This window comes from Madurella fahalii (genome assembly GCF_045866475.1).
Source record: "Madurella fahalii IFM 68171 DNA, scaffold_3, whole genome shotgun sequence".
In the NCBI taxonomy this organism is placed as follows: domain Eukaryota; kingdom Fungi; phylum Ascomycota; class Sordariomycetes; order Sordariales; genus Madurella; species Madurella fahalii.
The window spans coordinates 1,870,551-1,896,412 of NW_027263973.1; the positions used below are offsets into that span (position 1 = coordinate 1,870,551).

Below are 25,862 nucleotides of genomic sequence, written 5' to 3' on the forward strand. Positions count from 1 at the left end.
AGAGCTCTTCGGCGTTTACCAATATCCTATCACATTACACCACAAATTATCTCACACTCATACAGTCAACAAAATGTCTGACAAGACAACGACCCCGTCGACCGCTGCCCAATCAGGGTTCTCGGACACTACGCAGGCACCCAGTGCTACCACGACGCAACCAGCCGGTGCTGGGGTCAACACAGGCGCGGGGACGACGCGGCCGAAGACAGAGGCCGAGCTCGAAGCTGACCGGCTCTACGAGGAGGCAATGGAGGAGGAGTATGCCAAGCGCGAGGGCGGAGCATGATGGGGGTCGCTGCGAGATACGGGCCGTTCCCGATGGTACATGCTGTACCCGACGTTCCTCTCAGCTAGAAAGATGGCGTGGGAATAAGATCTCGACTTATCAAGTCTTGCTATTGATAGGAATCAAGGACCTCTTCTCTACTCTTGAATACTAAACATTACGCGTGCTTTCAAACGTGACTGTAGCATGACGTGTGGAGACAGACAGACCCTGCAGAGATTCGTTGCATATATTACGGTCGGGGGACATCAAAGATGGATATTCACTACAATTAAGAGCACCAACAGGTACATTTATGCAAAACGCTTCATCCCCCCGATAACTTGCCATTTCCCCATCACCATTCCACGCTTCTAGCCTTCCGTGCCCTATCTCCGAGGACCCCCCTCTCGCCCCTTCGCCAACCGAATCGGATGTGCCTCGGTGTTATACACAAACTGATTCGCATGATCGGTCTTGACCTGCCACGGGGCGTCCTGTATCAAAAAGCTATCGTCAGCCCACTTCCTGTTCCAAACATTTCCCTAGCCACCAGACCAGCGGGGAGGGGGGAGGGGAGGTTTCTCACCTCGGCATGAATCAAATAGCTATACTTGAGCACCTCAGCAAACCAGAAACTCTCCTGGAAATCGAAGAAGCTGCCTCCGCCTTCCACCGTCACATTCCTGACTCCGGAATAGCCGCTGCCCACCCTGCACGTCTCATGCACCGCCACGAACGCCTCCCACGCCCAGTCCTGGTACTTCTTGTCGCCGGTGGCGCGGTACGCGTAGTAGTAGCTCTCGATGACCTCGGGCCGCAGGACGTAGCCGGGGTTGGTCACCCAGAAGCCGGCCTTGTCGTAGAAGGCGCTCTGGGCGGCCGGCGGCGGCGGGTTGTGCGTCGGGTCGGCCGGCGCACGCGACAGGTCCTGCCACCGGAACACCTCCGGCCCGATGCCTGTGGCCGTCGACGCGTACGTGGCGCGGCAGCCGTCCACGAGAGCGAGGCCCATCTTCGTGTAAGCCGGCTCGTCAAGGACGAGGCCACCCAGAATGAAGTTGCCCGCGTTGAAGCAGGCCACTTTAGTTAGAAGATGTCAGTCTTGGGGAAAGGGGAAGAAATGGGAGAGAAAGGAAGGGAACGAGGGAGCTTACAGTGTTCAGAAACGAAATGTAGCGTTTGGTTTCGCCACATGGCTAGGAAAGTGAGATCGGGCCGCGTTGTCGGGTGCGAGGTGAGATACCTGATCGACGAGTCGGCCGCCTTGATCCAGCGGTCGCGGTACTCGCCGAAGCGGCCCGGATCGTACAGGAACATCTTGATGAGATACTCGTAAAAGCTGTCGGTCCCGCCGCCCCAGCCGCCGTTGCCGTCTACGAAGAGGCCCGTTGTGAGGTTGACGTTGGTCCCGAGCAGCCCGGGGAAGGGCTCTCCCAGCGCGGGCTGCGGACGCAGGAGGTACGACTCGGCTTTCTGAGCGAGCTTCGCGTACTCGTCGTCGTTGGTCAGGTCGCTTAACCGCGTCCACTCTAGCACCAGGGTGCCGATGGTGGCGATACCGTTTGTGGCTGAGCCTGATTTGCGCGGCGGGTTGAAGAAGAGGCCGTTGTCTGGGACACCGCTGGGTGTATCAAAGGCGACCTTCAGGTTGTCCGCCAGCCGCTTGGCTTGGTCGAGGATGGCTTTCACTTTGCCTGGCTGATCAACATGGCCATCTAGAGGGCCCGTAACGAGGTCGTAGGCTGTTGACCATGTCAGGAACCACACTGGCTGCACGTGACATGCTTTGAATCTTACCAGACAACAGCCCTCCAAGGTACCGAATGGTGGTCTCGAATAGTGATACCTCGGTGGACGTGTTATCGAAGTTGATCTTCGGGATGAATTCCAAGATTTGCTCTACGACATCCCAATTTCCCATGACCAGTGCAGTGCTGAGCGCGTCTACAGCGCTTGCTCCCCATCCATTTCTTGAAAGACATTATCGGTTAGCCACTACCACAAGCCAGAGAGCACATAGCAAGCACACCTGTCGTCCGCGAACCCGTTCGACACAGGCCGGAGGGAATCATGGGGAAAGGCATATTTGTAATACCCGTCCCATGATGTCTGAAACGCCTGCTTCACCGCGTCGGTGCGCTGTTTGTTGGCCGCATACTGTGGTGCCCGAGGCTTTTGGGGTGCTGCCGCTGCTGACGCTGCCAGTCCCAGGAGGGCAACGCGTCCGAGGTTGTTGACGTGCATAGCTTCTTGGATTCAGAGGGCGGCCTGCCAAAGAGTGCCCTGCTATAAACAAGACGATAGCAGAGTAGTCGATGCAAAACCAGAAGGACTCCCGGAGTGGAACTTGACTGGAGCGCGCGCGAGAGAGCCAAGAGCGACTGGAATTCCCAGGGAATTCTTATATTAAGTCTCGCCGTGGCCGAATGCCAACTGGGGACGAGTCGGACGACAGATGGCGCCTGATGCAACGGACCGCAGGCCCATGTGAGCAGGTAAATACTGCACTCTGGCTACCTGATCCTTGCAGGCCGGCCAGTGCGCTGAAGAACGTCAGAAGGTCGCACGCCGTTCTGCATGGGAAGCAACGAAAGAGATGCACCCAGGCACGCGGAATCGTGGTCAAGCAAGCCGTGGCGCGCTGAGTGCCGATCCGTGGCGCTCCCCTGAGTGACCCGGAACGGGGGCGTGATTGGCCAGTTCCGCTGTAGACCTGCCCAAAGAAGCAGGAGCTCGGATCCTGCCGGCGACATTGGCGACATTGGCGTGGGCACCTTTGGCCTTGGGACCAACATCTACTACCTTACGGTAGTGAAAGGCCAATGTTGCAATGCAGTGCCAATGTTGTCTTCTGACCGTTCCGCCCTGAGATCCTGGCCGAGAAGGATGGGGCAGGGAAACAACGAGTTCGCTGACAACATCTGGACTTCTAGGCCCAGATCCTGAAATGGTGACGGGCTGCCAACCCCAGAAGATCTTAATACCACCTAGCGCCTTGATCTTATTAAGACCACCAGAAAGCAGAACCCGGAAAAGGGCCGAAGCCTTAGCTGCGCCATTCCCCCGGTCATGTTTCTTTGAGAGGAATGACTGCCGATTCCAGGTTGCATTTCAGGATATGCATACTTTGCATCCTTCTGCTCATGAGAACAGTGTCCTCTGGGAGGTTGGGCAGCAACCTGTGTTCGAGGCTTCCACAGCAGGGTTTGTGAGCCGCATCCCTTCGCGGACCCGGGACCGCGGATGCATTAAGCGGTCAATATAGGTTAAAGCCGTCGTTCTTTCTAGATTGTGCGACATTCAGGTTTGGACAATGGACAACGCGCGGTTGTTGGAAGAAGGAAGGTTACCTAGACAGAGGTTGCTGCAACCCCTCGTTCCCCCCCACCTCCCACTCGGCAAATGCAGGAGGGATCACACGATAAGCGCATGCACTGTGGATCCCGGGCTACTGCCCCACAACTCCTTGAACGCCTTTTCCGTCAAAACGCTGTCGCTTGGCAGACCAGGTGCCGGACCACTCAGCTTGCGTCTCGGGGTACTTCTGCTCGGCAAAGCCAAGAGAAGACAGCCCAAAGAAGTTGCGAGGGCCGTGGTTGTCGCAATGGTTGTTTTGCTTCCGCAACGCAACCATACATGGGCGCAGAACCGCTTTGGGAAAGCATGGCAGGCTCCTCGGCTGATCACTGTCGCGCTCCACTGTTGTGGGCCGTTGCCTGGGCATGGCCTGTTCGCCGATACGAAGAGCAACCCCCTCATGGAACAGCAGGCGCGTGGCTTTGTGGCTAACAAGCACAACAGCGGGCCGGTAGGTACACCGCACTCTCCCGCCTAATGCAGTGCCAGATGACGGATCTCTGCGCTAGAGTCACGTCGTGCGTTGCCGTGCGTTGGAGGACTGGAGAGCGCCGGCGTCCCCACCAGACACAGAGCACTACTTAGCCCTTCTCTCTGAGCCTTGCCAGCGCAGCCGCCACGCCCTCGCTCATCTGGTCACTCTTATGAGTTCCAGCTGGAGTTGGACCTGGAGCCGGAGTCGGAGCCAAAGCCGGCACCGCGTCACTCTGTTTCCCTCCTCCCTCCGTATCTTCCGCGGCCGCAATCATCCAAGCCTCCTCCGCCTCCTCATCATCCCCCACTGTCCCAACACCCACAGCCCCTCTCTTCGAACCAGCCGCCCCCGTAGGCACCCTCCCGATCGGCACGTCCCCCGTATCCCTCACGGCCGTCCTCTTCCTCGCCTTGCGCGCCCTAAACGGCTCCTCCACAGCCCTGCACCAGCTCCTCACCTTCTTCTCGCCCCACCCGCCCACGACCGCGACCTGCTCCGGGTCGGCGTTCACCGCGTGCCGCAGGCTGCCGAAGCTGCTGACCAGCGCGACCGCGTCGGCCTTGTTGATGGTGCGGGGCACCGTCACGAACTCGACCAGCTTCTCGGCGTAGCCCGTGGCCTGCTGCCCGCGGATGGCGGCGAAGCCGGCGTGCTCGTACGACTTGTACAGCTCCAGGTAGCGCGCGGCCTCGGCGGCGCTCCAGCAGAGGATCACGGTCACGTCGTTGACGAGCGACGTCTTGGACAGCTCGCGGAGCGACTCCTCGTGGTTGGGGATGTCGACCAGCGTCAGGAGGATGCGAAGGTTGTACTTGTGCTGGAGGTTGCGGATGCGCGTATAGATATATTCCGGGTGGAGGCGGTGGTATTTTAGGCTGTTCCATGTTGTGTTTTGCGGTTTACATGTCAATCCAATCGATCGGTCTGGTTTGGCGGGTATTGGCTGAGGGGAAAAGGTTCGGTAGGTTGCGAAGCGGCACTCACCTCAAGAACAACGCGCAGGTCGTCAACCCCAATCCATAGTCCGCAGGGATGTCGCTGTACTCCCACGAAACCGATCGGAGGCACGCCAGCACCGGGTTTCCTTTTTGCCTAGGCGAGACGAGGATTGATGACCCTGATGACCGCGTGGGCAATGCCTGGGGAGTCGGCTGCACAATCTTAGGCCCGGAAGTCGAAGAAGCATTCGGCGGCGGCGGTCTGTCGAGCCGCTGGGGCGTCGGCTGCTGGACCTTTGGAGCCGCAGCTGGTCGTTGTTGAGGCTGCCTGGATGGCCCGGATTGAGCGGCTGCCAGGGCGGCTAGAATATCATCGTCGGCGCCGAAATCGTCATCGTCCATCTTTAGCCGCGTATCTACCGTACGATGAAGATGAATGGGTGCTTGCTTTGACCAGCAGCAGGCAGACAAGCTTGGCCAGTGCTCGATTCGCGATTTGGGGAACCGCCCCTGGTCTTTGGGGTTTGGCTGAGCGTCCTCATGGGGTTGCACTAACTGGAACAGGCCCCACTGCTTAGTGGGTCCCGGAGCTCTTGCCGATCTCTGTGGGGCAAGCGAACCGGTGATCGGGGGCGGAGACAGGTCCGATGCGTGGGGCATCATGCCAATTTGACTGACAGCCATGAGTCCGGCCGTGTTCTGCCTATTGGAATGCCGTATACAAGGAGATATAGAGATTAGGTAACAGGTCGAATATTGAGAAATACCGCCCTGAAACTACCGAATATACACCAAGAAACGCCCCTATAATCCGTCCGGGAACTCCCATCCTGGTATCATGAATGAAATGCCCTAGTCCAACTCCTCCGTCCCGAGTTCCGCTCCGTAGTCACTCTCGCTCGCCGCCTGGCTCCCATTCAACGAGTCGTGTATCGTGTACAATGCCCGTAGCCACATATCGAACATCATCCCAAGTGACCGCGACTCCTCCGAACCGTTTCCGCTCTCCAAAATCCGGTCCCGTAGCTTCTCGTAGGCTTCGATCATAACCCATACCTGCAAAGCCGATGTACCCGCGCAAGACCGGCTCGGTCGGCTTGCGAGCGCAGATGATAGATCACGCGTAAGAAGATCTAGGCATATCTGCAAACTCAGATTGTCGTCCGGGGGTGAATGAGACGGGTTACTGGGCACCTGCACAGCCGGCGATGTCGGTTCCGGAGAAAATGAGACGGGCTTGAAATAGACCGTTTCCTCCTCAAACGAAACCAATGTGCCGTCGTCCGACGTGGGCGAGCGTTGTACAAGCTCGCCCAGGTGCATTGGTACGCATATTGGCGCGTCGTCCGGTAAGCTCTCGGAGCTCCGCTGCCGCCTCATAGCTGCTGCCCCTTCGTGGTCATCGTCATCGCCTTCATCATCGTCCTCAAGCGAGGGTGGAGGCTCAGAGTACGAGTCGGTGTACACAGAAGCGCGATAGTCGAGTAAAGCCCGGTACTGGTCGGCGATAAGTTCGACGCTCGAAGTCCTTGCAAGGGCATTGCTAGGCCTCGTGATATCCTCCAGCTGTCCGATCGAGAAAATGGGTGTCTTTGCGCGCCGCCTCATTTTAGGGGTTGACGAGGCAGGAGCGTCTGAAGCGGAAGTTGGTGGCGGCTGTGAGTTGGTGGTGGCGAGATGGGAGAGCTCTGGAACTATGTGCGTCGTGATTCCAAGATGCTCCCATGACCTGGAAGTCATCTCCTGCGCGTGGGTGCACAGGTCTCCCCGGAAAAACTCGGCCCATTTGGGGTCGCTGAGGTCAGGAGAAGGCAATGGCGGCCCTTGGTTTTGCGCCTGGGTTGCTGGTTTGTTGTTTGCCGTATCGCATTTATTGGATGACGGGCTTTCGGTCGACGCGCCCGAGCCGAACCGCCACGCGATGTTGCTTCGATGCTTCGACACGCTCTTCTGCAGTTTCCTCCTCAGTTTGGGGCCCTTGGCTACCGACGGAAGAGCGGCCAATAGGCTATCTCTCCCCTGTTCCATTGTTTATTGAGAAATGCCGATTTAGGCGACGAAGGTGACGGCTGTCAGACGCGGGAACAATATAGCACGGCAGCCCTTGAGGGTTCAAGGGCGTTGCGGATGAAGGCAAAAAGGCTCACAAACGGCTTATAAGTTGGAGAGTGGGAAGGTTTGAGAAAGATGACGTCCCCAGACACATATATGGCCACACCAATTGGGGCAACTCGGATCTTGGGTGGCCCAAGGACGGTCCGCCCACACCAAAAACAAGATCCAGCCCGCACTCGCAAGAGGCCGATTCCATGCAGGCAGCTACCCTGCTCGGCCTCGTGTGGTTTGAATCATGAAAGCACTTGATCTTTTTGACCGTGGAGGACTGTTTCGGGCAAATGGCCGTTCCAGTGGAACATCAACGGATACCACATTCTGATGCGCTTGCATCAGCGGGAAAGCGGCTGGACCCCGGCCATGCAGCTCTGCCAAAATTCGTTCCCATTCGAAAAGGCACGACTTGCATTTTCGAGCGCAGTGGGGGTTGGGCGGACAGACGGGCTCCGAGTATGTCGAGACGGGAATACCGCCTCGGCAAGGTGAAGGCGCATTGTGTGCCGGCGGGCGGCTGGATCTTCTCTGGTTTTTTTTTAAGCATTCCGACGGCTGAGTCGGGACTCGGGAATCACATGGACTAAAGCCGCATAAATCGAGGAGGGTGTCAAGCAGAGGAAGCCCTACGCACCGCGCCTTTCTCAGACCATGAGGCGGCCATTGGGAAATCAACCTCGCTGGACTAGTCAACTGAGGGCCTGCCGGCTAGCGGGTGGCCTCGTGGCATCCAAGGGCCCAAAGTGCGGGGAAGAGGAGACGGTTCAGCCGTTCGTTGGAATTGGTGGTAAAGGCTAATGCCGGGCAATTGCTGAAACATGCACTGCACATTGCAAACCAATTTTTGGCCTGCGGGCTAGTTGCTACTAACGGACGCAGGGCATGGGCATACGGGCTGTCCGTCGCAGTGGATTGCAGCAGTCCGGGGCAAGACGAGGCTGAAGAAAATCGCTTGTTGTTGTCGCAGTAAGTTCGAAGGACCGATAGGCGTGAACACCGTTTGCTTTTCCTCTTTTGGTTTGGTCCTTGTTGTATCTCAGAGCACTAACCGTTTTTGAATCACGTTAACACCCAAACCAATCAATTACCTGTCCTCCTGTTACACAGAGAGCAATGACGTCGCGCGTCAGACCGCTAACCTGACATCAAGGACCGAAAAAACGGATTCTAAAGCTGTGAATCACGAGCTATCAAAATCAAGAATATGATGCATTCATCGACATACCGGTATTGGTGCTCCTAAGAATAGTAAGGGATAGCACGCATGGTGCTTCCCGCTCACTCTCCATGGTCTGAATCACTCCGCCCCCGCCGACCTTGAAGCGTCCCGAGGCCGTTACCGGAACCGGGGATCTCCGGGAGCGTACTCAAGGGACGGGATGACACCCAGCTCGACATCACGGGCCCGGACTCGGTTCTTCGAATGCAATTGCCCCGACAGTGGCGCGTACCATAAAACAACGGCATCCAGTGATGGACCCGGACGGCGGCCCACTCGAATTATCCATCAATCATAGGTCGAGGGTGCCTTGAACTGGACCGCGTCGGAATTTAACCCCACCATGCCCCTCATTCCCGCGCAGCTCGGTGTCGGAAGCCGATAGCGCAGGCCGTGGCTTCAACCTGTGACAATGATGCTCAAGCATCTAAATTCCTATGGTGTTGAGGGAATTACGTGACTGGCACGAAGATACTTCATAGGACTTGGGTCTCAACGTGGCTAGGCTAGTTTGCTCACCTAGTACTCTGAACTCTCTCTGTCCCCTCTGGTCAGCCCGCATCCGGCGCCCGGAACACGCCTGACATCATGGCTGAAATTACCATCACTGGCTGGGCCACACGGGATGTGCGGTTTCCCACCTCGTTGGACAAGACGGGTTCGGATGCCATGAATGCGGCTGGGGATTACTCGGCCGCCTACTGCATCCTGCAGACAGATTCGGCTCATGCTGGTCACGGAATGGTACTCGGCTCCTATCAATGTGAATCGTTGCGACCCCGGGCTGACTGCGCACCTCCAGACGTTCACCATTGGCCGCGGAAATGACATCATCTGCGCGGCTATCAACCACGTTGCCGATCGCATCAAGGGCAGAACGTTGTCTAGTCTCGTTGCGCACTGTGGGAAGACATGGCGGCATCTCGTCAACGACAGCCAGCTGCGATGGATCGGTCCGGAAAAGGGCGTCATCCACCTGGCCCTGGGCGCCGTTGTCAATGCAATCTGGGATCTATGGGCAAAGGTGCTAGGAAAGCCCGTATGGCGCGTCGTGGCTGACATGACGCCGGAGCAGTTTGTCGACTGCATCGACTTCCGCTACATCACCGACGCCGTAACACCCGAGGAAGCCCTGGCAATGCTGCGGGAGGCGGAGCCGGGCAAGGCGGACCGTTTGCGCGACGCCGAGAATAGCCGCGCTGTCCCGGCCTATACCACCAGCGCCGGCTGGCTCGGTTACGGTGAAGACAAGATGCGCGTCCTGCTGCACGAGACTCTGGCCAAGGGATACAAGCACTTCAAGGTCAAGGTTGGCGGCGGCGTGGAACAGGACAAGCGGCGGCTGGGTATTGCACGCGACGTGATCGGCTACGACAAGGGGAACGTTCTCATGGTGGACGCCAACCAGGTGTGGTCGGTCCCCGAAGCGATTGAGTACATGAAGCAGCTAGCCGAGTTCCGGCCCTGGTTCATTGAGGAGCCAACGTCACCTGACGACATCTTGGGCCACAAGGCCGTGCGCGACGCGCTGCGGCCGCACGGCATCGGCGTGGCCACGGGCGAGATGTGCCAGAACCGCGTAATCTTCAAGCAGCTACTCATGGCGGGCGCAATTGACGTGTGCCAGATCGACGCCTGTCGCTTGGGGGGTGTTAACGAGGTTCTCGCCGTGCTACTCATGGCGAAGAAGTATGGAGTTCCGATCGTGCCGCATTCCGGAGGCGTCGGCCTGCCCGAGTACACGCAGCACCTCAGCACCATCGATTACGTCGTCGTGAGCGGGAAGCAATCTGTGCTGGAATATGTGGATCACCTGCACGAACACTTCTTGCATCCGTCAGTCATCAAGGACGGGTTCTACCAGACGCCGATGGACCCCGGATACAGTGTGGAAATGAAGCCGGAAAGCATGGATAGGTATGAGTACCCCGGCGGAGAAGGCAGCTGGTGGAGGAGCGAGGAAGCCAGGCCGATATTGGAGGGCGAAAAGATATAGTGATGGAGGAGAGTTGGAGTTTGTGGTCTTGAAACCAAAATACCTGCTCTGAAGCACACAAACATATTATCCTGGAGAGGAACGAAAAAGAAGTTAAGTAGCTGCGACTCGTTTCGATCGAGTGACCTCCGGGTTATGAGCCCGGCGCGCTTCCGCTGCGCCACGCAGCTTGTGCTTGCTTGTTGAGTTAGAGCAGTGAGAAAGTGGGTTTTAGGCAGCGTAACTCCGTAGGAGGTGAATCAAATTCTGGTGTGGAGTTGTGAGTCAGAGGCTGGTACCGGTCCACAACAACCCGAACACCGCGGCAAGGAAACGTGAAAACATTCTGGATAGCTGTCATTCGATATTTCCCGATCCCTGTTTTTGTCACCGAACCACCAACTCTAGAACTTGCTACCCTTGAATTACCCTGTTCCCGTCTCTAAAGTCCGGGTACCCTACCCAGCCCAGGCCGTCGGCCGAACAAACGTACAAATTTCAGCTAACTTGTTTCTCCTAAAGAAGATTACCTTGCCCTCTATGCATACACTCATTCCGATGACCATAACTGGTGCCAGCTTGGTCATTGCTCTCCACCCTTACCGCGTGCCTCATGGAATTTTATTTTGCAGGTACGCTCCATTAGCATCTTTTCAACCATCCCAGCTCTTGCACACCTATGCAAATAGGATTGTCTGATCAGCCAAGTTATTGTTCCATGTCAGCCCTCTGTCAGTTAACTCTTACCCTCAGCGTAATCAGTCATAGAAGCACAGTGTCATCCTATCCCCTTGGTCAAACCATTCTAGGGTCCCATGAGCCCGGTACACATATGCAAGGATACGTATTCCCAGCCCATATTTGTCATTGCGTCCTGTTAACAGGACTAGCGAGGATGTTTCCATGCTGTGTAATCTCCTTGCTTCTTGCTCTTCGTGTAAGCTCGTAATCGGGCTTGGTATCCTAGGCCTTTAGCCGCAACGACATTCTATTGGCACTTCTCAAACAAGAGTAAGACTCCCATGTTGCACAGCCTGAGCAGAAGTCATTTACTTATCAATTTTACCTATATAATCGTCTCCTTTATGCCACTGAGATACGCATGCAGCTGCCGGGTTCCCATACTTCTTCGGCCCGGAAACCCACCGCTCATTGCCTTCGAAGCATCATGCTCGCCCGCCGTATAGCCCCTAATTCGACGACCGAGCCTAGATATGATGCCCCGGTAGATAGTGCCATCAACGGCATGCAGGGCCTTCTGTTTCCCAAAATCCATACCGATCATCCGCAAATACCATATTGCCATATGTCGACGTGTCTTTCGATCATCATCATTGTCGTCGCCCTCTAGATATGCTCGCCCCCCCCCCCCCCCCTCCCCTCCCCCCGTCCCCCCGGGCCCTGTGTGATATCTGACCGAACCATGACTACCGCAATTGACGACCGCGGTGAAGAAAGAAAGACATATGAAATGGAAGAAAAGAAGACAAAAAGAGACGAAAGCTCGCATCAACACCCCATTCCCAAACCGTTAGTAAGCACATACTGGGTAGGGATCATCGATCAAAGCAACAAACACCTCTCAACGCCAATTCCCCAAATCCGCCTATCAATTTCGTCAAGCCACGGGCGCATGGCAAACCACTTACCCACCGCCAAACCGTCTATGCTCACTCAGCCTACCCCCTCTTATGCGCCGAACCGCCAATCGACCCTTGACTCGCTCTTGGATTACCACTCCCGCTCATGGGTGGCAGTGGAATTGCCTTCCCCGTAGCTCTCTCCGCCTCGCAATTTGGACACGGCCCGGGCGCCTCGTAGACATCATACAGATGCCTGAACCAGGGGTACAATTCTTGCGCCCTGGGCCGCTTCTTCTGGTCCTCGTCCATCATACGGCGAATGTGTGGCAGGATCTGGAGTACGGCCGCAGTCGATTCCTGCTGTCGACAATTCCGGGCGACGAGGTGGGTGGATGACAAGAGAGCGAGATAGGTGTCAAGGTTGTGGAGGGACTCTGAGTACTTGAATTGGTTGGATGGGCGGCCATCTAAAAAATTCAGTTGTTCCTCGGCGAAGAGGGGTGGTTTGCCGAGGAGGACGGTGGCCATCTCCAGGAACACGCATCCCAAGGAGAAGATGTCTGAGCTCACATCCCGAGAGGTTTCATGTACTGCTTCGGGATCTGCGTATTTGAGCGTTTTCAAGGTCGGTCCCTCGGAGTATTGGCCTGCTTCAAAATGCTTCGACAGACCGAAATCGGTGAGAATCGGAAGGCCGAAGTCGTCAATGACAACATTCTCCGGCTTGATGTCCTTGTGACGGATCCGTACCCCCTGGTTATGCAGGTAGGCAACGGCTTGGGATAAGCACCCGAAATAGGTGTGGAGATGGGCCAGCATCCAATCAACCTCCTTGGGATCGTGAAAGACCTCGTTCATGAAGGTGTGCAGGTTGCACTGCGCCGGCGGGTACATGGCAATGCCAAGGATGTGCCGCTTTATATGCTGTGGGTGGGTCCCTACGAAAGAGAGTCGACGACCCTTGCCTTGCCGCGATCTGCTTTCGCTGGGTTGGATGCAGTAGTCCTCGAAGGAGGCGACGTAGGCGACAATGTGCGGGTGCCTGATATTGGTCATGTTTTTGACTTCTTCCAACGCCTTCCTGCGGACCCAGCTATCGGGACCCGGCGGGCGGAAGTTGTCCTTGCAGACTATGACCTTGAGAGCGAGAGGGCGGCGGTAGGAGTACCCCTCGGGCGCGGTGACTTTGTAGACCACGGTTGATCCCGAGTCGCCGAGTTCCGGCCCCTGCTGGACAAACGGGGCCGGTGGCCGGAGGTACTCTTTGTGGCCGTGATGGAAAACCTTGTGTTTTCGCGGGTCAAGTGCCGCCGCTTCAACAGGTCTCAGCCAGAGTTCAGAGGTCTCCCGATTGGCGTCGTTCCAGACGAAATGAAGGTCATCTCGGGCACTGAGGAAGTCACTCAAGGGAATGGTCTGCGACTGCGAGCCGCTTGCCTCGGACATCGAGTCGGATGTCGATGAAGGATCGAATCTGATGTTGCAGAAATAAACGAAAGAGAGGGGTGGTCGAGACCATGGTAGGAATCGGCCGTCTTTGCATTGGCGTTGGGCAAGTAACAGAGAGCAGAACGAAGAAGGTAGTGAGCGGAAACGAGAGGCAACAGTTGGAGAAATGTTAGGAAGGTCAGCTAGAGAGTGACTGTGCGTCTCCGAGTCATTCGTCGATCTGTTGACCAGTTACGGAGCATGGTTCGCGTGCCCTCGCTTTACTGCCTGGGTAGCCTGCGCCGCCTGGTACTCGAAGTTTCCGATGGCACACAAGGCAGAGAGAGTACGTTTGGTGACTCGGAGATGTGTGTCGGCGTAAACCGTCGCGGGGAAGTACGGTTGAGGAGGATCTGCGTTTCTTACGTTTGAGGCTGGTCGTTTTCCTGTTGTATGGGGATACGGGTTGATAACCCTACTTTTGCTGTCCTGGCCGGAACTGCCCCGCGAACCCGGGACGGTCTCGTGCCTAGTGGGGCGCGGGTCCGACCCGGAGAGTTGGGAAGTCGCGTCCCGGTAGTCGTGAAAATGGCTGTCAAGTCGCCAATGGCTATATTCCGCAAAGAATTAGCAGTACCCGGTCCGAATCTCTTCTGCTATCCGATATAAAGAGGGACTGGAATGTGTGGTCTCTAGCGGTTCGATGACAATTGAAGTGAAATTCCAGTGTGGATGAGAGGTCCGGGAACTGACCGAGGGAAGAAGCATTGTTCTGAGTCAAGTAAGCACCTCGCCGGCTACTGGCAGTGCTAGTGACTCAAGTGGTCACTTGACTCTGCTGCTTTCTTTCGCTTTGGCAAGAGCGGCCAAGTCGCTGCAGCAGTCCTGTCGCATTAAGGACAGCCAAAAGCTTTCGTCTTAACCAAGCACCTAGCCGAGACGACCACGTCCGACCACTCACAGACTATGACACCGGAGAAAGGACGTCCTTTCGAATAGTAGGAACAAACTTCCACCCACCTATTCAGCTTCTTGCAAGTAGATAAGCTATATACAAACACGGACCCTTCTATAAACACGGCGGGTATCAAATCCCTCAGAGCCACAAACAAGCCAAACCCTGGAGAACATGAAGCCATATCAAATCGCATCCTTATCATCCGTCATATCTTCATCCATGCCGACACCACGCTCCCCTTACTTCCCTCATAGATAGCGCCATCTAAGATCAGGTCTGGAAAAAAAATTTCGAAAGGGCGCATGGCGCCATTCGGCATCGTGCCGAATCTTACCGCCGCGCCGCGCTACTGGTCCCCGAGTAGATCGCGTGCTAGGCACGCCATGCAGGCAAACCCAACACACAAAATTCATCCCCCATCACATAATATCAGTCAGTCCGCCAAACCCGCCATCCCCGCTCTCGTCGAGAAATTACCATAAACCGCCCCCTCTTCACTGCTCTCGCTCTCCTCGTCGAGATCGACATCAACATCGCCGTCGACATCCGCACTTCCCGGACTCTGCACGCCGCTCGCCTCGGCACTCCTCTGCAATCCCAGCCCAACGCCGAACCCACCACCACCCCCACTCCCACTCCCCATCGTCAACGTACCCAAGCTGTTCGCGCTCCCACCGCTCCCCCCAAGCGCCAACATACTCTGCCTCCGCGCGGCATCAAAATCCACCGCGCTCCCGCTGCGGCTCAGCAGTGGCTTCTCGGGCAACTGCTTGAGCAAGCCCGTAGAAATGTCCAGCATGCCCATGGCGAACTCGGTCAGGCCCTTGCCCCCGCCCGGCTTCGAGCTGACAGATAGCGTCCAGCGGTACTCGCCGAGCCGCCGGCGGTACCAATCCGCCTCCTCACGGCCGGGTGAGGTGGCCCAGAGCAGGGACCCAAAGGTGCCGATCAGCGCAAAGTTCGTCTTGGACGCAAAGTACCAGAACGCGCGGAGGTGCGAGGGCGTAAGGCGGTTGACAAAGTCCATTGCCGAGATGAGCCGCGCCTTGGCCGCGCTCCGGCAGATGTGTTGGATGTACGGGTCGACGCCGCCGCCGGGATAGTTGTTGGTAAGAGCGGCTGGCGAGGGTGACGAGGATGATGCCGCGCCGGGGGATAACTGTTCGCTGGCTGCCGTGGACGCGTCTATCGAGCGGATGATGCGCCGGTGGAGAGTGATCTCGGTGGCGAAATACGCGAGGTGGAGGTAGCCGATGCTGGAGAGGCGGTTGGGCGGCGACGGGCTGGTGTGGAATGTGTTGTCCATGCGCACGACGGCCGGCAGCCCGCTGTACCACTCCTTGAGTTTGAGCTGGATCGGTTTGGCGAGCGATAGGATCAGCTGCGTGCCCTGCGGTCCCGCATCGGCAGCAGTCCGCGAGGCCTGCAGAGTGTAGAAGGTCTCGAGAATCTCGGCGAGGATCTGCGACAGCTGAACCATCTGCCCGAACAGGACACGTCCGCGCTCAATCTCTATCTTCTCCTCGACGTCGTTTTCATCCCATTCCACGTCGGGGAAGTCGTTTGGATTCAACTGCTGAACGGCCCAATTGGAAGAGAAAATGTGCGAGGGCCGGCCGTGGACGAGAGCACCCCATTTGTCCTAGAAGCAGTGGTTAAGACGATGGGCACATGCCTTCCACCTGGGGAACCTACCTGCATATACAACGCCCAAGCCAGGCGCTTCCTCAACCCGCGTTCCCAGGGCGGAATCTTCCAGTTAGTACAGTCTAGGTGCAGACCGAGCTCCTGCGCGATGGCGACCAGCTGCGCTGTCGGAGCCCACTGGTCTCCCTCGGGCCGCTGCGACAAGAGAAGCCCGGCCTGTATTGTCGACAGTTTCGGCCGGTACATGGCATCTGCCAGCGTGGTCCGCACCAGCCTTTCGAGTTCGCGGACGTTCGGCCTCGGGAGACTGGCCAGTTCCTCCGAGTGGCCCCACCAGTTGATGGCCAAGATATAGACGGCTGCGAGGAGCGGGGGTGAGAACTCGCGGTGCGACCGTTCATATTTTTCGAGGAACACGCCTTTCTGGATGATGGGGAAGCCGGGATGCACGACCCGAAAGTATAGATCTATCAGCTTGCGGCCGTGAGGCGCCACCAGCCTCTCGATCTCGTCCGCGTCATCGATGATGTGGTCATATCCCGGAGTGTTGTGGTCAGGGAGCATGAGAAAGGTGTCATTGTCGCTGACCCTCCTGAGGGTCCCGCGCGCGAGGAGGCTCTCATCGTGCGGGTCAAACGACGAGAGGTTGATCAGGGACGGCTCAAAGTCAGTGGTCGGTCCTATATACTGACTGTACCTGTCTGTCTGTAGGCCGAGGGTGCGTTTCAGTAGCGTCGGACCGCCAAAGTTAGCCATGTCCTCAATCAAGGAGCTACTGGCCGTGGTGCACGGGGCGCTTGACTGTTGATGCCGCCGCCTCCTGTTATCAGACCGTCCGGGAGAACTGCACCGACCAATCAGATGTTAGGTAAATTTTGTGTCGACACTGCGCCTAGCCTCGGGGTGTGTTTAAACAGACAGGCAGGGGAATAGGGAGATAATGAGACAGGAATGTGGGTGGGGTTGAGACATCTAACCCGAATTCGTAACAGGGCATCCCTCACCTTCTCTTGCTACAGCTACCCTCAACGTCACCGTTCAGCTTACGCTTCCGCGGCGGTGGGTTGTCGGACAGGGAACACTCCGTCCCCGTGACCAGGCACGCAACGCAACTCTCCTCGTCCTCGTTCATGACGCAATCGCTTCGCCGGTGGAGACAGGCTTCACAAGGGGGTGCTGAGTGCCCGCTTACCGAGTCGGAGTCGGGTGAGTCGAAGCCGCTCCGAAGCCCGGGGTACGAATCAAGGTGTATGCTGCCCTGGCGGCTCGGGGGGAAGCGCGGCGGTTTTGGCGCAATGGCAATGGGAGCCGTCCTGGGGACGGCGCAGTGAGCGGACATGGCGTAGGTAAAAAGCGGCAAGGTCCGCGAACGGATCTAGGCAAAGCCCCCAACTCGAGGATGAGTGCAGTTCGGCAGGATGGCCGAGGATGCAACGTGGTGGAATGCTCTTCCTCCCTCCCACAGCGAGTGCCAAGTGCCGCGGCTTCCCAATGCCCTGGTCCGAGACACACACAGACGCCCTGCTCGCTTCCAACCGAGGCGGCTGACTCTCCAGATCGGAGATTTCCCTTCAACGCCGGCGCCACGGCAAGGTTAGGATGTGGTGGCCTGCTGCGATCTGCCCTTAACGGACCAAACGGAGTATCCCCCGGGAGCTACAGAGATGACAGGGTCCACGGATGCCGCGCAAACAGACGGCAGTCCGGTTTGTCAGGCACCGCAAAGACTGCCGCGTCAGGGCAGATAAGGCAGGCCCGTAGATAAGGTTGCTTGACCGGCGCTCTCTGACCAGTCGCAGGGCTGCGCCGGAACTGCCTCTCACGATCCACGCACGGGCACCCACGCCTGTCCGTCTCTAGCCAAGGTGGCACGGGGCGTGTAAGTGCTGTTTATCTTGGTATCGGTCCTTATCGTCGGTATCTGTCGCCAGTCGGAGGCCCTGATTGTCGGCTCGGAGGAGAGGGCGAACGGTACTGCGGCTGGGGTGTATGCGTCGAGCGAGATAACCAAAAAGGGGGGTACGGCCGACTGGCCGCGTGCGGACCAGAGCAGGAGCTGATAAGTGAGCAAGCGGTAACGTTATGCGGGCCCCGTAGATATGAGGGCGGACCAGATATGATGTGGCCGGATTGGCAGGATGGATCTATGTGATGATCGAGGCAAGGATAAGATAAGCCAGGCTTATCTGCGTCATTTGCAGTAGCAGCAGACTCGCGTTTTCGAGGGATCTCGCATGAATAACACCTGCTCGCTCTTGGGAAAGGCGTGGGTGTTGTTTTCTTCCGCTCTCTTCTTCTTCGTCTCTTATTCTCTTCGCCCTCCGTTCCAAAGCTCTGGATGGGAAAAAGGAAGCCTGGGCCCAATTGACGAGTTTGGAAGGAGCTTTTAGCTGGAGAGGGTGAAGTCGGTGTGGTCCTGGCACTGACCGGTAATAATAAAGAAATGCAAGTGTCCCCTTTCGGAGGAGTAGTTCAGCGCGGACTCTCTCCAGAGGTCGGACGCAAAGGAGTAGGAGCGGTTGCTCGCCGCCGAGGGCACGCCATTACAAGAGTATAGGGAGATACCAAGATTCTTGTGCCAGTTGCCGGTTTTCCTGCCAGCTTGGATTCCTCAGTCCCTCGTAAATCACTAACACTTGGCAGGTGTGCAGCACATCGCCAAGCAAGAACGGCGGGCAAAAGGCCAGCTTTTCGTGTCTCGCTCGCCCCGTGCTCTGACGCGGATGAAGCCGTAAAAGGCATGCAGAAACACATGCCCGCCCGATGATAGCAGCAGAGTTTGACCTTATCATGACGGTGATTTCAGTTGGAAATTCCTAATGCCAAAAGTCCGAGATAACGGTTGCAGGTCGGGCGGTACCTGCAGCGACTTTGGCAGGCCCCTGGCGGTGTTCATTGCAGTAACAGAGTGCTAAGCTTTTCACAGCAGTCCATGTTTAGGCAGCAAGCTCGATAGGAGCGCCGAAAAGTCGCCCGGGGGTCGCCTCAAAGCGTTGCATGTGCCCCGCCGAAGCATCGTCCCGTCGATGCGGATGGGCGCCCGATTACCAAATAGAAAACGACTGGTTAGCCAGCTACCGCCCTTTCGGGAATACATTTAACGTAATGGCTCCCCCCTTTGCCGAGTCAGAATGCGTCAACGACGTCGGATCGGATCAGAAAGCGCTGCCCAGCGTCACAAGCCTGGCGCCCTTGCTTTTATCCTTCTGTCAGAGTCGCATGTTTTGCGTCCCCGTTGGCCGGATTCTTTGCAAAACATGTACGATGAACGAGCCTGCCGGAACCTCGTACCCAGGGGCCGATTGGTGAGCGCGCCCAGATCCGCTAGTGCGATGGGCCATGCACGGCAGCGGAAAACACGGCGTTGAAACGATTGAGCCCAGCTCTGCGGCTCCGAGTTTTTATCGTTCTGGTCCGTCATCGCCGGATGGCCGGCAGGTAAGGTAGGTAAATGTAGTAGTACATAGTAGGGAAAAGGTGATAGGGAGGTTAGGCCGAGAGAGCGGGGTGCTTCTTCGAAAGTACAATTGCATGCATTTGCGTCTAGAAGCCTGTGTGGGCTGACCAGCTCTGTCTTGCCTGCCGCGAATCGCCCAACAGCCTATCACGGCAAAGACACGAGAGCTTCAAGGATTTCAGATCGAAGAAGATGGCTGCAGGTAACACACGACTGGCCTCCATTTAAAGCTCTCGTGTGGGAGTGGGCGCGTGAGGGTCTTCCGGAGACAGTTTAGGGAACGCCTTGCTCCTCCAACACCCCACTCCCCAGGTCCCTGAAACTGTGGAGGAGACTTCAAGGGTCCCCTGCGCCTGCGTTCCACAGCTCCTTCGGCGCGGGGGTGCCAACCAGCCATCGTTACATCACCTGTCCAACTTCGGCCAATCTGCATATGCCAGAGAGTAAGCGGCGAGTTGATTTGCCGGAGTCATTCATCATCCAAGCGACCCGGAAAGGATACCCGGCTCTTTTGAGACCCAAGGTAGTTGAATTAACATACACTTACTTCATCAGCTCCTGCAGAACTCACGGGAGAGAATAGAATTCTCTGTAGGAAACACGTCCATTTAGTGGGATCTCAGTTTCTTTGGCCTCAGCTGCATGATGCAATCCCAGTGATACCACGGGGTTTGCCGGGGGGAGCGGACCACGCCGGAAGGGCGGCCGGGAGCCGGAGCGGGCCGGCCATTGGCTGCAATGCCCCAAGAAAGATGCACTTGTGCCCGGTTTAAGTTGTCGTCGAAGAGGTTTTCGTCCATCAGTCTAACAGCTTGCTGATCATACACTTTAACCCTCACACTTCGAACCTGTCGGTTTGACACCTAGAGACACCGGCTTGTTGCTCCTTGGGCGCGGGATACCAAGTCATACACAACTCCCGATAGACAACGTCGCCTTGACCTGCCAAACCGTATCTCGGAACCCTCATCTCAAAAGAATCGATGCCTCGAAACCCAAGCTTCTCATACATGGGGACCGCGACTTCGGTGCACTCCAGGTAAACCGGCAATCCATCCGCGTCTGCCATTTCAAGCACTTTCCGGGCTAGCAGGGAACCGGTTCCCCGACCTTGAAGAAGCGGATCGACACAGACGAAGCTCAAGCCTAGATGGGGAACAAGTTAGCCTTCTACCCACAATTTCCAGAAACACTAGACAGGGCCGTCAGGGGAAACGGCGATTGCTCGGCCAGGTGACAGCCAATCCCCACCGGCTCAGACCGTCCAATCGTGGGCCCGGCCGGATGGACTGCATCTCATTTGGTTTGCCTCCAAATATCCCAGAGTTCCTGAGGGCCCGGCGGAAATAGAGACTTTTGAGATCACCTACAGTAACAGGGATTGTCACAGAACGATCTTCTCTTGGCCTCGGCGGCACGCGACGAATACTCGTCTAGGAACTCGCGCCGACATCCCTCCAAGTTTCGCAGGCTGCCACTTTCGAGCTTGACATGCTCCGGATGCGACGGCGAGTCCCACCTGACAAAGCCGGCGATCGTTCCAGCCTCGGGATCTCGCGCGACCAGGAATCCGCTGGTGGGGTTCCGCAGCCGGTCGGCCGTGTCTGCTTCCAAGAAGCGTTGGAGCGCCACTAGGCTGTCGGAAGTGGGGAATTGCGCATGCAACAACGGATTGGAATCCATCGCCGCGACGTGGATCTCAGCGATGCGGGAAGCATCGGCTTCCAGGGGTCGGGCGACCACGTACGTGTAGTTCCGAGCCATTGGGACATGCGGCATCTGATGTGGTGAAACGGGCAGGGCTAGCTTGGGCCGCAACGAGGGCCGAACCTTAGGTGGCTAACCGCGCAGGGAAATCATGTGACACATGTCGCGCATGAGCATGGCTTGTACCAAGCTATCGACAGGCAGCCGGGAACTGACCCCCGAATGCTTCGTTTTCCAACGAATCTTTCAGCATCCGGTACGGTGGTCCCACCCATGCTTCCCACTCCCCGCCCCGAAAGTGATCAACAAGCAACGTCAGGAGGAACTGGCCCGCACCGCCGACCATCCACACATCGCGGCAGTAATGGAGCGCCAGGAAATAGTACGCAAGGACTGCCAGCGCCTCGGGCCGGCCCCTCTCTAGCATCCCTACAAATGGCTCAGAAATCAAGGCGGCCCAGGAGCCGAGGATATATGCTCTGCGCTTTAGGCTGTGTCGGGCCTCGAGCACCGCCTGCACAAGGTCAATGGCTTTTTGAGTCGTCGCAAGCTCGTTGGGGTCTAAACTGGAAGACTCAATTCTTCTCCGGATATCGTCACATTCTTGCCCCTCAAGCTTCATTCGGAAACGCCGTGGCCATAACTCGTCGAAGATCACTCTTAGCTCTGTATCTCGGAGCCCGTCCCAATGGCCTGCCATGACAGTGTGCATGCCGCGATGGAGACGTAGGTACGCCTGGTACCGGGCTATGGCCGAATCGAAGTCGCCGTCTCGGTGGGATAGGAAATCGCAGAGGGCATGGAACCCCAACAGGCATGAGAAGATGAAGACGGGGATCCGTTTCTCAATTGAGTCGCCAAAGAAACTGACGTCGATGCTGTTAAAAAGGGACAGTGCGCGCGTCTGGAGCTGGATCGCCAGGTTGTGGTAGAAAGGTTGCTGGCCGGGCCGGATAACACTGAGATGATGCGCCGAGAGTGCGAGGACCGAATGCATGACGTAGGGCTCGCGGAGGGCCGTCGCCATGATGATATGCTTAAGGCAATCGTCCAGCAACGGGTATATCCCCCCGTCGTCGGACACGTAATGGTAAAGAAGCTCCATGTGGACCATATCAACTGCGAGATGCGGTTCATCAACCGGGGGGTGGTGCACCTCGGGGAATGCTGCGGGGGTGGGGTTGGAAGTAGATCCGGGAGACGAGATCTGCGAGCCGGTGGAGTAATCTGACGGTGGCTTCCGGGGCTCATTCCAAGGAATCGAGTACTGGCAGTCTCGTTCCCCGGTGGTGCAGTTGATGCACTGTGGGCGGGTCTCGTCACACTGCGGAGTCAGCTTTTCTAGGTGTGGCCACATGGGAGAGTGTCACTGTCTCCTACTTTGATATGGCGACGCTTGCACTCAAGACATCCCCTCCGGGATTTCTTGTGACTTCTGCGCATCATGTTTGGAGGAGCTGGCATAGTGTCCATTATCGATCTCGGCAAGCTTGTCGTGGAAGCTTCCTTGGGGCAAATCGGTAATGGAGGACAAAAGAATTATACGTATCCGCGGGTTCGAGAGAGGCTGGCGAACACCGTGGCGCTACGTCGTCGCAATTCTCGTCATTACGCGTCAGGGGGTCTCAGCCACACGCGGGTCTCACCCGATGATCCGTGCCGCCAAGCCGGGGCCGGACTCCATTCGGGACGGAAGCCGACCGATGGCCTTTTGCCGGGGATTGCTGGGTCCTCGACGAGGGAGCTTCCAGCAGTCGGCGGACGTAAAACTCTGTTCTTGATTTCCTATCTTCAAGGCACTTAACATTTTGCTGGTCATGTCAATTGAGTATCGTCCGCAGGTGGTCTGTCCCAGCGAGCTCTGGGGCTCGTCTTGGATTCGGCGTGACTTCCCTGTCCGACAAAGTTGAGCACCCAATCTCGAACCCGTTGCGTCTTTTCTAGCTGCGGATGGGTGCTATTATTGGATGCGAGGTCGGCAGTGCTGTAATACCCACCCGTGTCTCCAGCGTCCAACCTCATTCGATACAGCAGGTATACTTTTGTGAGTTCCTTTCGCAGACTGGACCCGTACACCTTCTTGGTGAAGACGTTGAGAGCCACATTCTGCATTAGGAGAATGTCCTGGGGCCGCAGCCCTGCGAGAGGGCTCTCGGCCAGGCTGTCAGACGGCAGCCAATATGTTATGGCGAAACCAGCCCTGGTCTCATCGCCAACAAGGACTTCGACGAGGTGTCTCGTGGCGCCCCACCGGGTCTTGACCATGCGCGGTTGCGAGATGGAGATGATTCCCACAATCAGATTGCAGGTCATGGTCTGTGGTAAAATTTTGAGGAGGTATGCTGCAGAAGGAATACTCTCAAGATCAGTGAGAATGTCGCTGCCCCTGAACTGCAATGGGCCTCGGAGAGATTGGGCCTGACTGCCATCACGGCTGAGAAAGGAGGTCGAGCCGTCGCTGATAAACGAGGTGACCTGACTGCCCGGACAAGAGATGAGCTGGGACGAGGGCAAATCCTGGTAGACGGCTATAGAATGCTCGTAGAACTGCGACAGTACGGCACTGTGCTCATCGTTGTCACCCTCCCAAGCGAAGGAGATAGACGCCGTGGTGAGAAACTCTGTGCTCGCCCCAGTGGCCGAACCGCGCGGCAGGTAGTCGAACTCGAAGGCATACTGGTGCGAGAAACCAATTGGAATCCTCGTCTGGTCCAACGAGAGTGACCGCCAAGCTGCATGCTCGGATGCGGAGGACTCTGCGAGAGAGGCGCGGTTGCCTGTGTTGCTATTGTCGAGGAATCGAGCGATGGTGTCGTGAAAGCCCGAGAGCAGCTCTGTGGAGGCCCAATCGATCACACTGCTCTCGGGAGCTCCAGCGAGTATCAGGACTTTGTTGACCATGCTGCCGAATCCACCAGTTCTCTTGTTGGGATAGGATTTGGAACCAGGCAGGGATTTGGAAGAGGAAAGCTAGGGCCCTGTCCCCAGGTATGCAAGGCGAGCAGTGGGGCGAGCCTCTAGCGCAGGGCGGCGGGAAGAGACATGCCCCACATGCAGTTCACTTGTCCAATAGACATTTTTGCAGTGGCGACCTCGACCGCCATCCGAACTCTGCTGTCAAGAAGTCCAGAGTCGCCGGTAACTGCCATCAGCTAGTTCAAGCTCAATTATACGGTATAGCGATCCGGTATCGAGTTGGCATCTTGATCGAGCAATCTTGGACACCAGAATCGGACATCTCCGCCACTATGGCTCCAGCACCGTGGGAAAGGCTCCCAAGCCGTGACACCATGTTCGTGTTGGTGACTGGTGGTAACAGGTACGTGCCGCCCTGAGAAAATCACCCTTCATCTGCTCTGACGTCAAGCGCTACAGCGGAATTGGTTTTGGCATCGGCGAACGGCTCATTGACGAATACCTCACGACACGATCCCTGTCGTCGCATCTGGTTGTGATACCCACCACGCGGAGTACCAAGAAGTCTCAGGACACGATCGATGCCCTCCGCAAACACGCGAAACAGTTCGCTGCGACATCCAAAATCCTCCGGTCACGCGCTGGGCCCGACTACGATCCGAAGCAAACTACTCGGCGAGTCCATATCCTCAGCGTCCAGGTCGACCTGTGCAACCTGCCCACCATCCGCCGCGCAGCGAATCAGCTCCTCTTTGGCACCGTCACCAGCCTCAGCAACGATGACAGCTTCGAATCGCTGGTCGATGTCAAAATTCCACGCCTGGATTCCGTCATCTTCAACGCTGGTATAGGAGGGTGGGACGGCCTCGATTGGTCCAAGGTCTTCCACAACATCTTCACCAAAGGTCTCGTCAGCGCTACAACTTGGCCCACCTTCAAGGGCGCTACCGGGGGGCACCTCATCGACCCCATCAAAGGCACAAAGGGAAACGGCTCGCCGCAGATGGGAGAGGTCTTCTGCGCCAACGTATTCGGGCACTACATCTTTGCGCAGCGGCTGGTACCGCTGCTCACGCGCCCCGCTAGCAGCACCCTCCCGCCAGGCCGCATCATTTGGGAGACGAGCGTCGAGCCGGACTGGCCGTGTCTGTCACTGGATGATTTCCAGGCCATCAAGACCAAAGCCGCCTACGAGTCCACCAAACGACTGACGGATGTCTTGGCTCTGACATCGACCCTCCCAGCCTCTAGACCATTTGTTGACCGCTACCTCAGCATCAGCCCCCTTAACAAGGACAAGGACCAGTCAAACGGCAAGTCGCAGCCCCCTACGCCGCCCAAAATCTACCTCGTCCACCCGGGCGTCGTCCAGACGACTCTTTTCCCGCTCAACGCCTTCATGCACTTCTGGTACACCATCGTCCTGTACATTGCCCGCTGGTTGGGCTCCCCGTGGCATCCAATCACGGGGTACAACGGGGCGTGCGCACCGGTGTGGATGGCGTTGCAGGATCAGGCGTGGCTGGACGCGGCGCACGCCGAGCGTGTCAAGTGGGGGACCAGCACCAACATCATGGGAGAGTGCCGTGTGAAGAAGACGGAGGTGGACGGCTGGGGTTGGGAGGGCAAGGTGGAGGAGATGCTCGCGTTGAAGCAGCAAGGCAAGCTCTCCGGGCGAAAAGGGGACGCGGTGGATGTGACTGAGGAGAGGCTGGCCGAGTTCCAGGCGCTAGGGGCCACGTGCTGGCGGAAGATGGAGGAACTGAGGGAAGAGTGGGAGGCAAGGGTCGATGCCGTGGAGGCTGGGCGGTCATGAAGACGA

General features: G+C 57.2%; 11 protein-coding genes and 1 non-coding gene across 12 annotated transcripts; 3 read left to right on the forward strand and 9 right to left on the reverse strand.

Moving 5' to 3' along the window:
* Positions 1-73: 73 nt before the first annotated feature.
* On the forward strand, positions 74-289 carry MFIFM68171_06017 (uncharacterized protein; the record flags this gene model as incomplete). The annotated part of the gene is made up of 1 exon (XM_071061437.1): positions 74-289. The coding sequence occupies one exon, from the start codon at positions 74-76 to the stop codon at positions 287-289; it is 216 nt and encodes a 71-aa protein (XP_070917538.1).
* Positions 290-657: 368 nt separating this feature from the next.
* Positions 658-2,515, reverse strand: mns1B (Mannosyl-oligosaccharide alpha-1,2-mannosidase 1B; the record flags this gene model as incomplete). Its single annotated transcript, XM_071061438.1, has 5 exons — positions 658-765; positions 858-1,351; positions 1,426-2,013; positions 2,069-2,241; positions 2,301-2,515. 5 exons carry the CDS (start codon positions 2,513-2,515, stop codon positions 658-660), a joined length of 1,578 nt encoding a protein of 525 aa, XP_070917539.1.
* A 1,694-nt stretch (positions 2,516-4,209) lies between these two features.
* RAD10 (ssDNA endonuclease and repair protein rad10) lies at positions 4,210-5,443 on the reverse strand (the record flags this gene model as incomplete). The annotated part of the gene is made up of 2 exons (XM_071061439.1): positions 4,210-4,978; positions 5,088-5,443. The coding sequence occupies 2 exons, from the start codon at positions 5,441-5,443 to the stop codon at positions 4,210-4,212; spliced, it is 1,125 nt and encodes a 374-aa protein (XP_070917540.1).
* Positions 5,444-5,893: 450 nt separating this feature from the next.
* MFIFM68171_06020 (Mating-type switching protein swi10) lies at positions 5,894-7,069 on the reverse strand (the record flags this gene model as incomplete). The annotated part of the gene is made up of 1 exon (XM_071061440.1): positions 5,894-7,069. One exon carries the CDS (start codon positions 7,067-7,069, stop codon positions 5,894-5,896), a length of 1,176 nt encoding a protein of 391 aa, XP_070917541.1.
* A 1,888-nt stretch (positions 7,070-8,957) lies between these two features.
* LGD1 (L-galactonate dehydratase) lies at positions 8,958-10,365 on the forward strand (the record flags this gene model as incomplete). Its single annotated transcript, XM_071061441.1, has 2 exons — positions 8,958-9,113; positions 9,172-10,365. The coding sequence occupies 2 exons, from the start codon at positions 8,958-8,960 to the stop codon at positions 10,363-10,365; spliced, it is 1,350 nt and encodes a 449-aa protein (XP_070917542.1).
* A 98-nt stretch (positions 10,366-10,463) lies between these two features.
* Positions 10,464-10,535, reverse strand: MFIFM68171_t92. Its single transcript has one exon. It is a non-coding gene; the product is annotated as a tRNA-Met (tRNA).
* Positions 10,536-12,023: 1,488 nt separating this feature from the next.
* On the reverse strand, positions 12,024-13,373 carry MFIFM68171_06022 (non-specific serine/threonine protein kinase; the record flags this gene model as incomplete). Its single annotated transcript, XM_071061442.1, has 1 exon — positions 12,024-13,373. The coding sequence occupies one exon, from the start codon at positions 13,371-13,373 to the stop codon at positions 12,024-12,026; it is 1,350 nt and encodes a 449-aa protein (XP_070917543.1).
* A 1,373-nt stretch (positions 13,374-14,746) lies between these two features.
* Positions 14,747-17,299, reverse strand: DAL81 (Fungal specific transcription factor; the record flags this gene model as incomplete). Its single annotated transcript, XM_071061443.1, has 3 exons — positions 14,747-15,955; positions 16,009-16,804; positions 16,965-17,299. The coding sequence occupies 3 exons, from the start codon at positions 17,297-17,299 to the stop codon at positions 14,747-14,749; spliced, it is 2,340 nt and encodes a 779-aa protein (XP_070917544.1).
* Positions 17,300-20,252: 2,953 nt separating this feature from the next.
* Positions 20,253-21,196, reverse strand: MFIFM68171_06024 (N-acetyltransferase domain-containing protein; the record flags this gene model as incomplete). Its single annotated transcript, XM_071061444.1, has 2 exons — positions 20,253-20,563; positions 20,788-21,196. The coding sequence occupies 2 exons, from the start codon at positions 21,194-21,196 to the stop codon at positions 20,253-20,255; spliced, it is 720 nt and encodes a 239-aa protein (XP_070917545.1).
* Positions 21,197-21,314: 118 nt separating this feature from the next.
* Positions 21,315-22,570, reverse strand: MFIFM68171_06025 (Sterol uptake control protein 2; the record flags this gene model as incomplete). Its single annotated transcript, XM_071061445.1, has 2 exons — positions 21,315-22,448; positions 22,505-22,570. 2 exons carry the CDS (start codon positions 22,568-22,570, stop codon positions 21,315-21,317), a joined length of 1,200 nt encoding a protein of 399 aa, XP_070917546.1.
* Positions 22,571-22,939: 369 nt separating this feature from the next.
* Positions 22,940-24,025, reverse strand: MFIFM68171_06026 (Telomeric single stranded DNA binding POT1/Cdc13 domain-containing protein; the record flags this gene model as incomplete). Its single annotated transcript, XM_071061446.1, has 1 exon — positions 22,940-24,025. The coding sequence occupies one exon, from the start codon at positions 24,023-24,025 to the stop codon at positions 22,940-22,942; it is 1,086 nt and encodes a 361-aa protein (XP_070917547.1).
* Positions 24,026-24,372: 347 nt separating this feature from the next.
* On the forward strand, positions 24,373-25,856 carry ERG27 (3-keto-steroid reductase; the record flags this gene model as incomplete). Its single annotated transcript, XM_071061447.1, has 2 exons — positions 24,373-24,443; positions 24,500-25,856. 2 exons carry the CDS (start codon positions 24,373-24,375, stop codon positions 25,854-25,856), a joined length of 1,428 nt encoding a protein of 475 aa, XP_070917548.1.
* Positions 25,857-25,862: the final 6 nt, after the last annotated feature.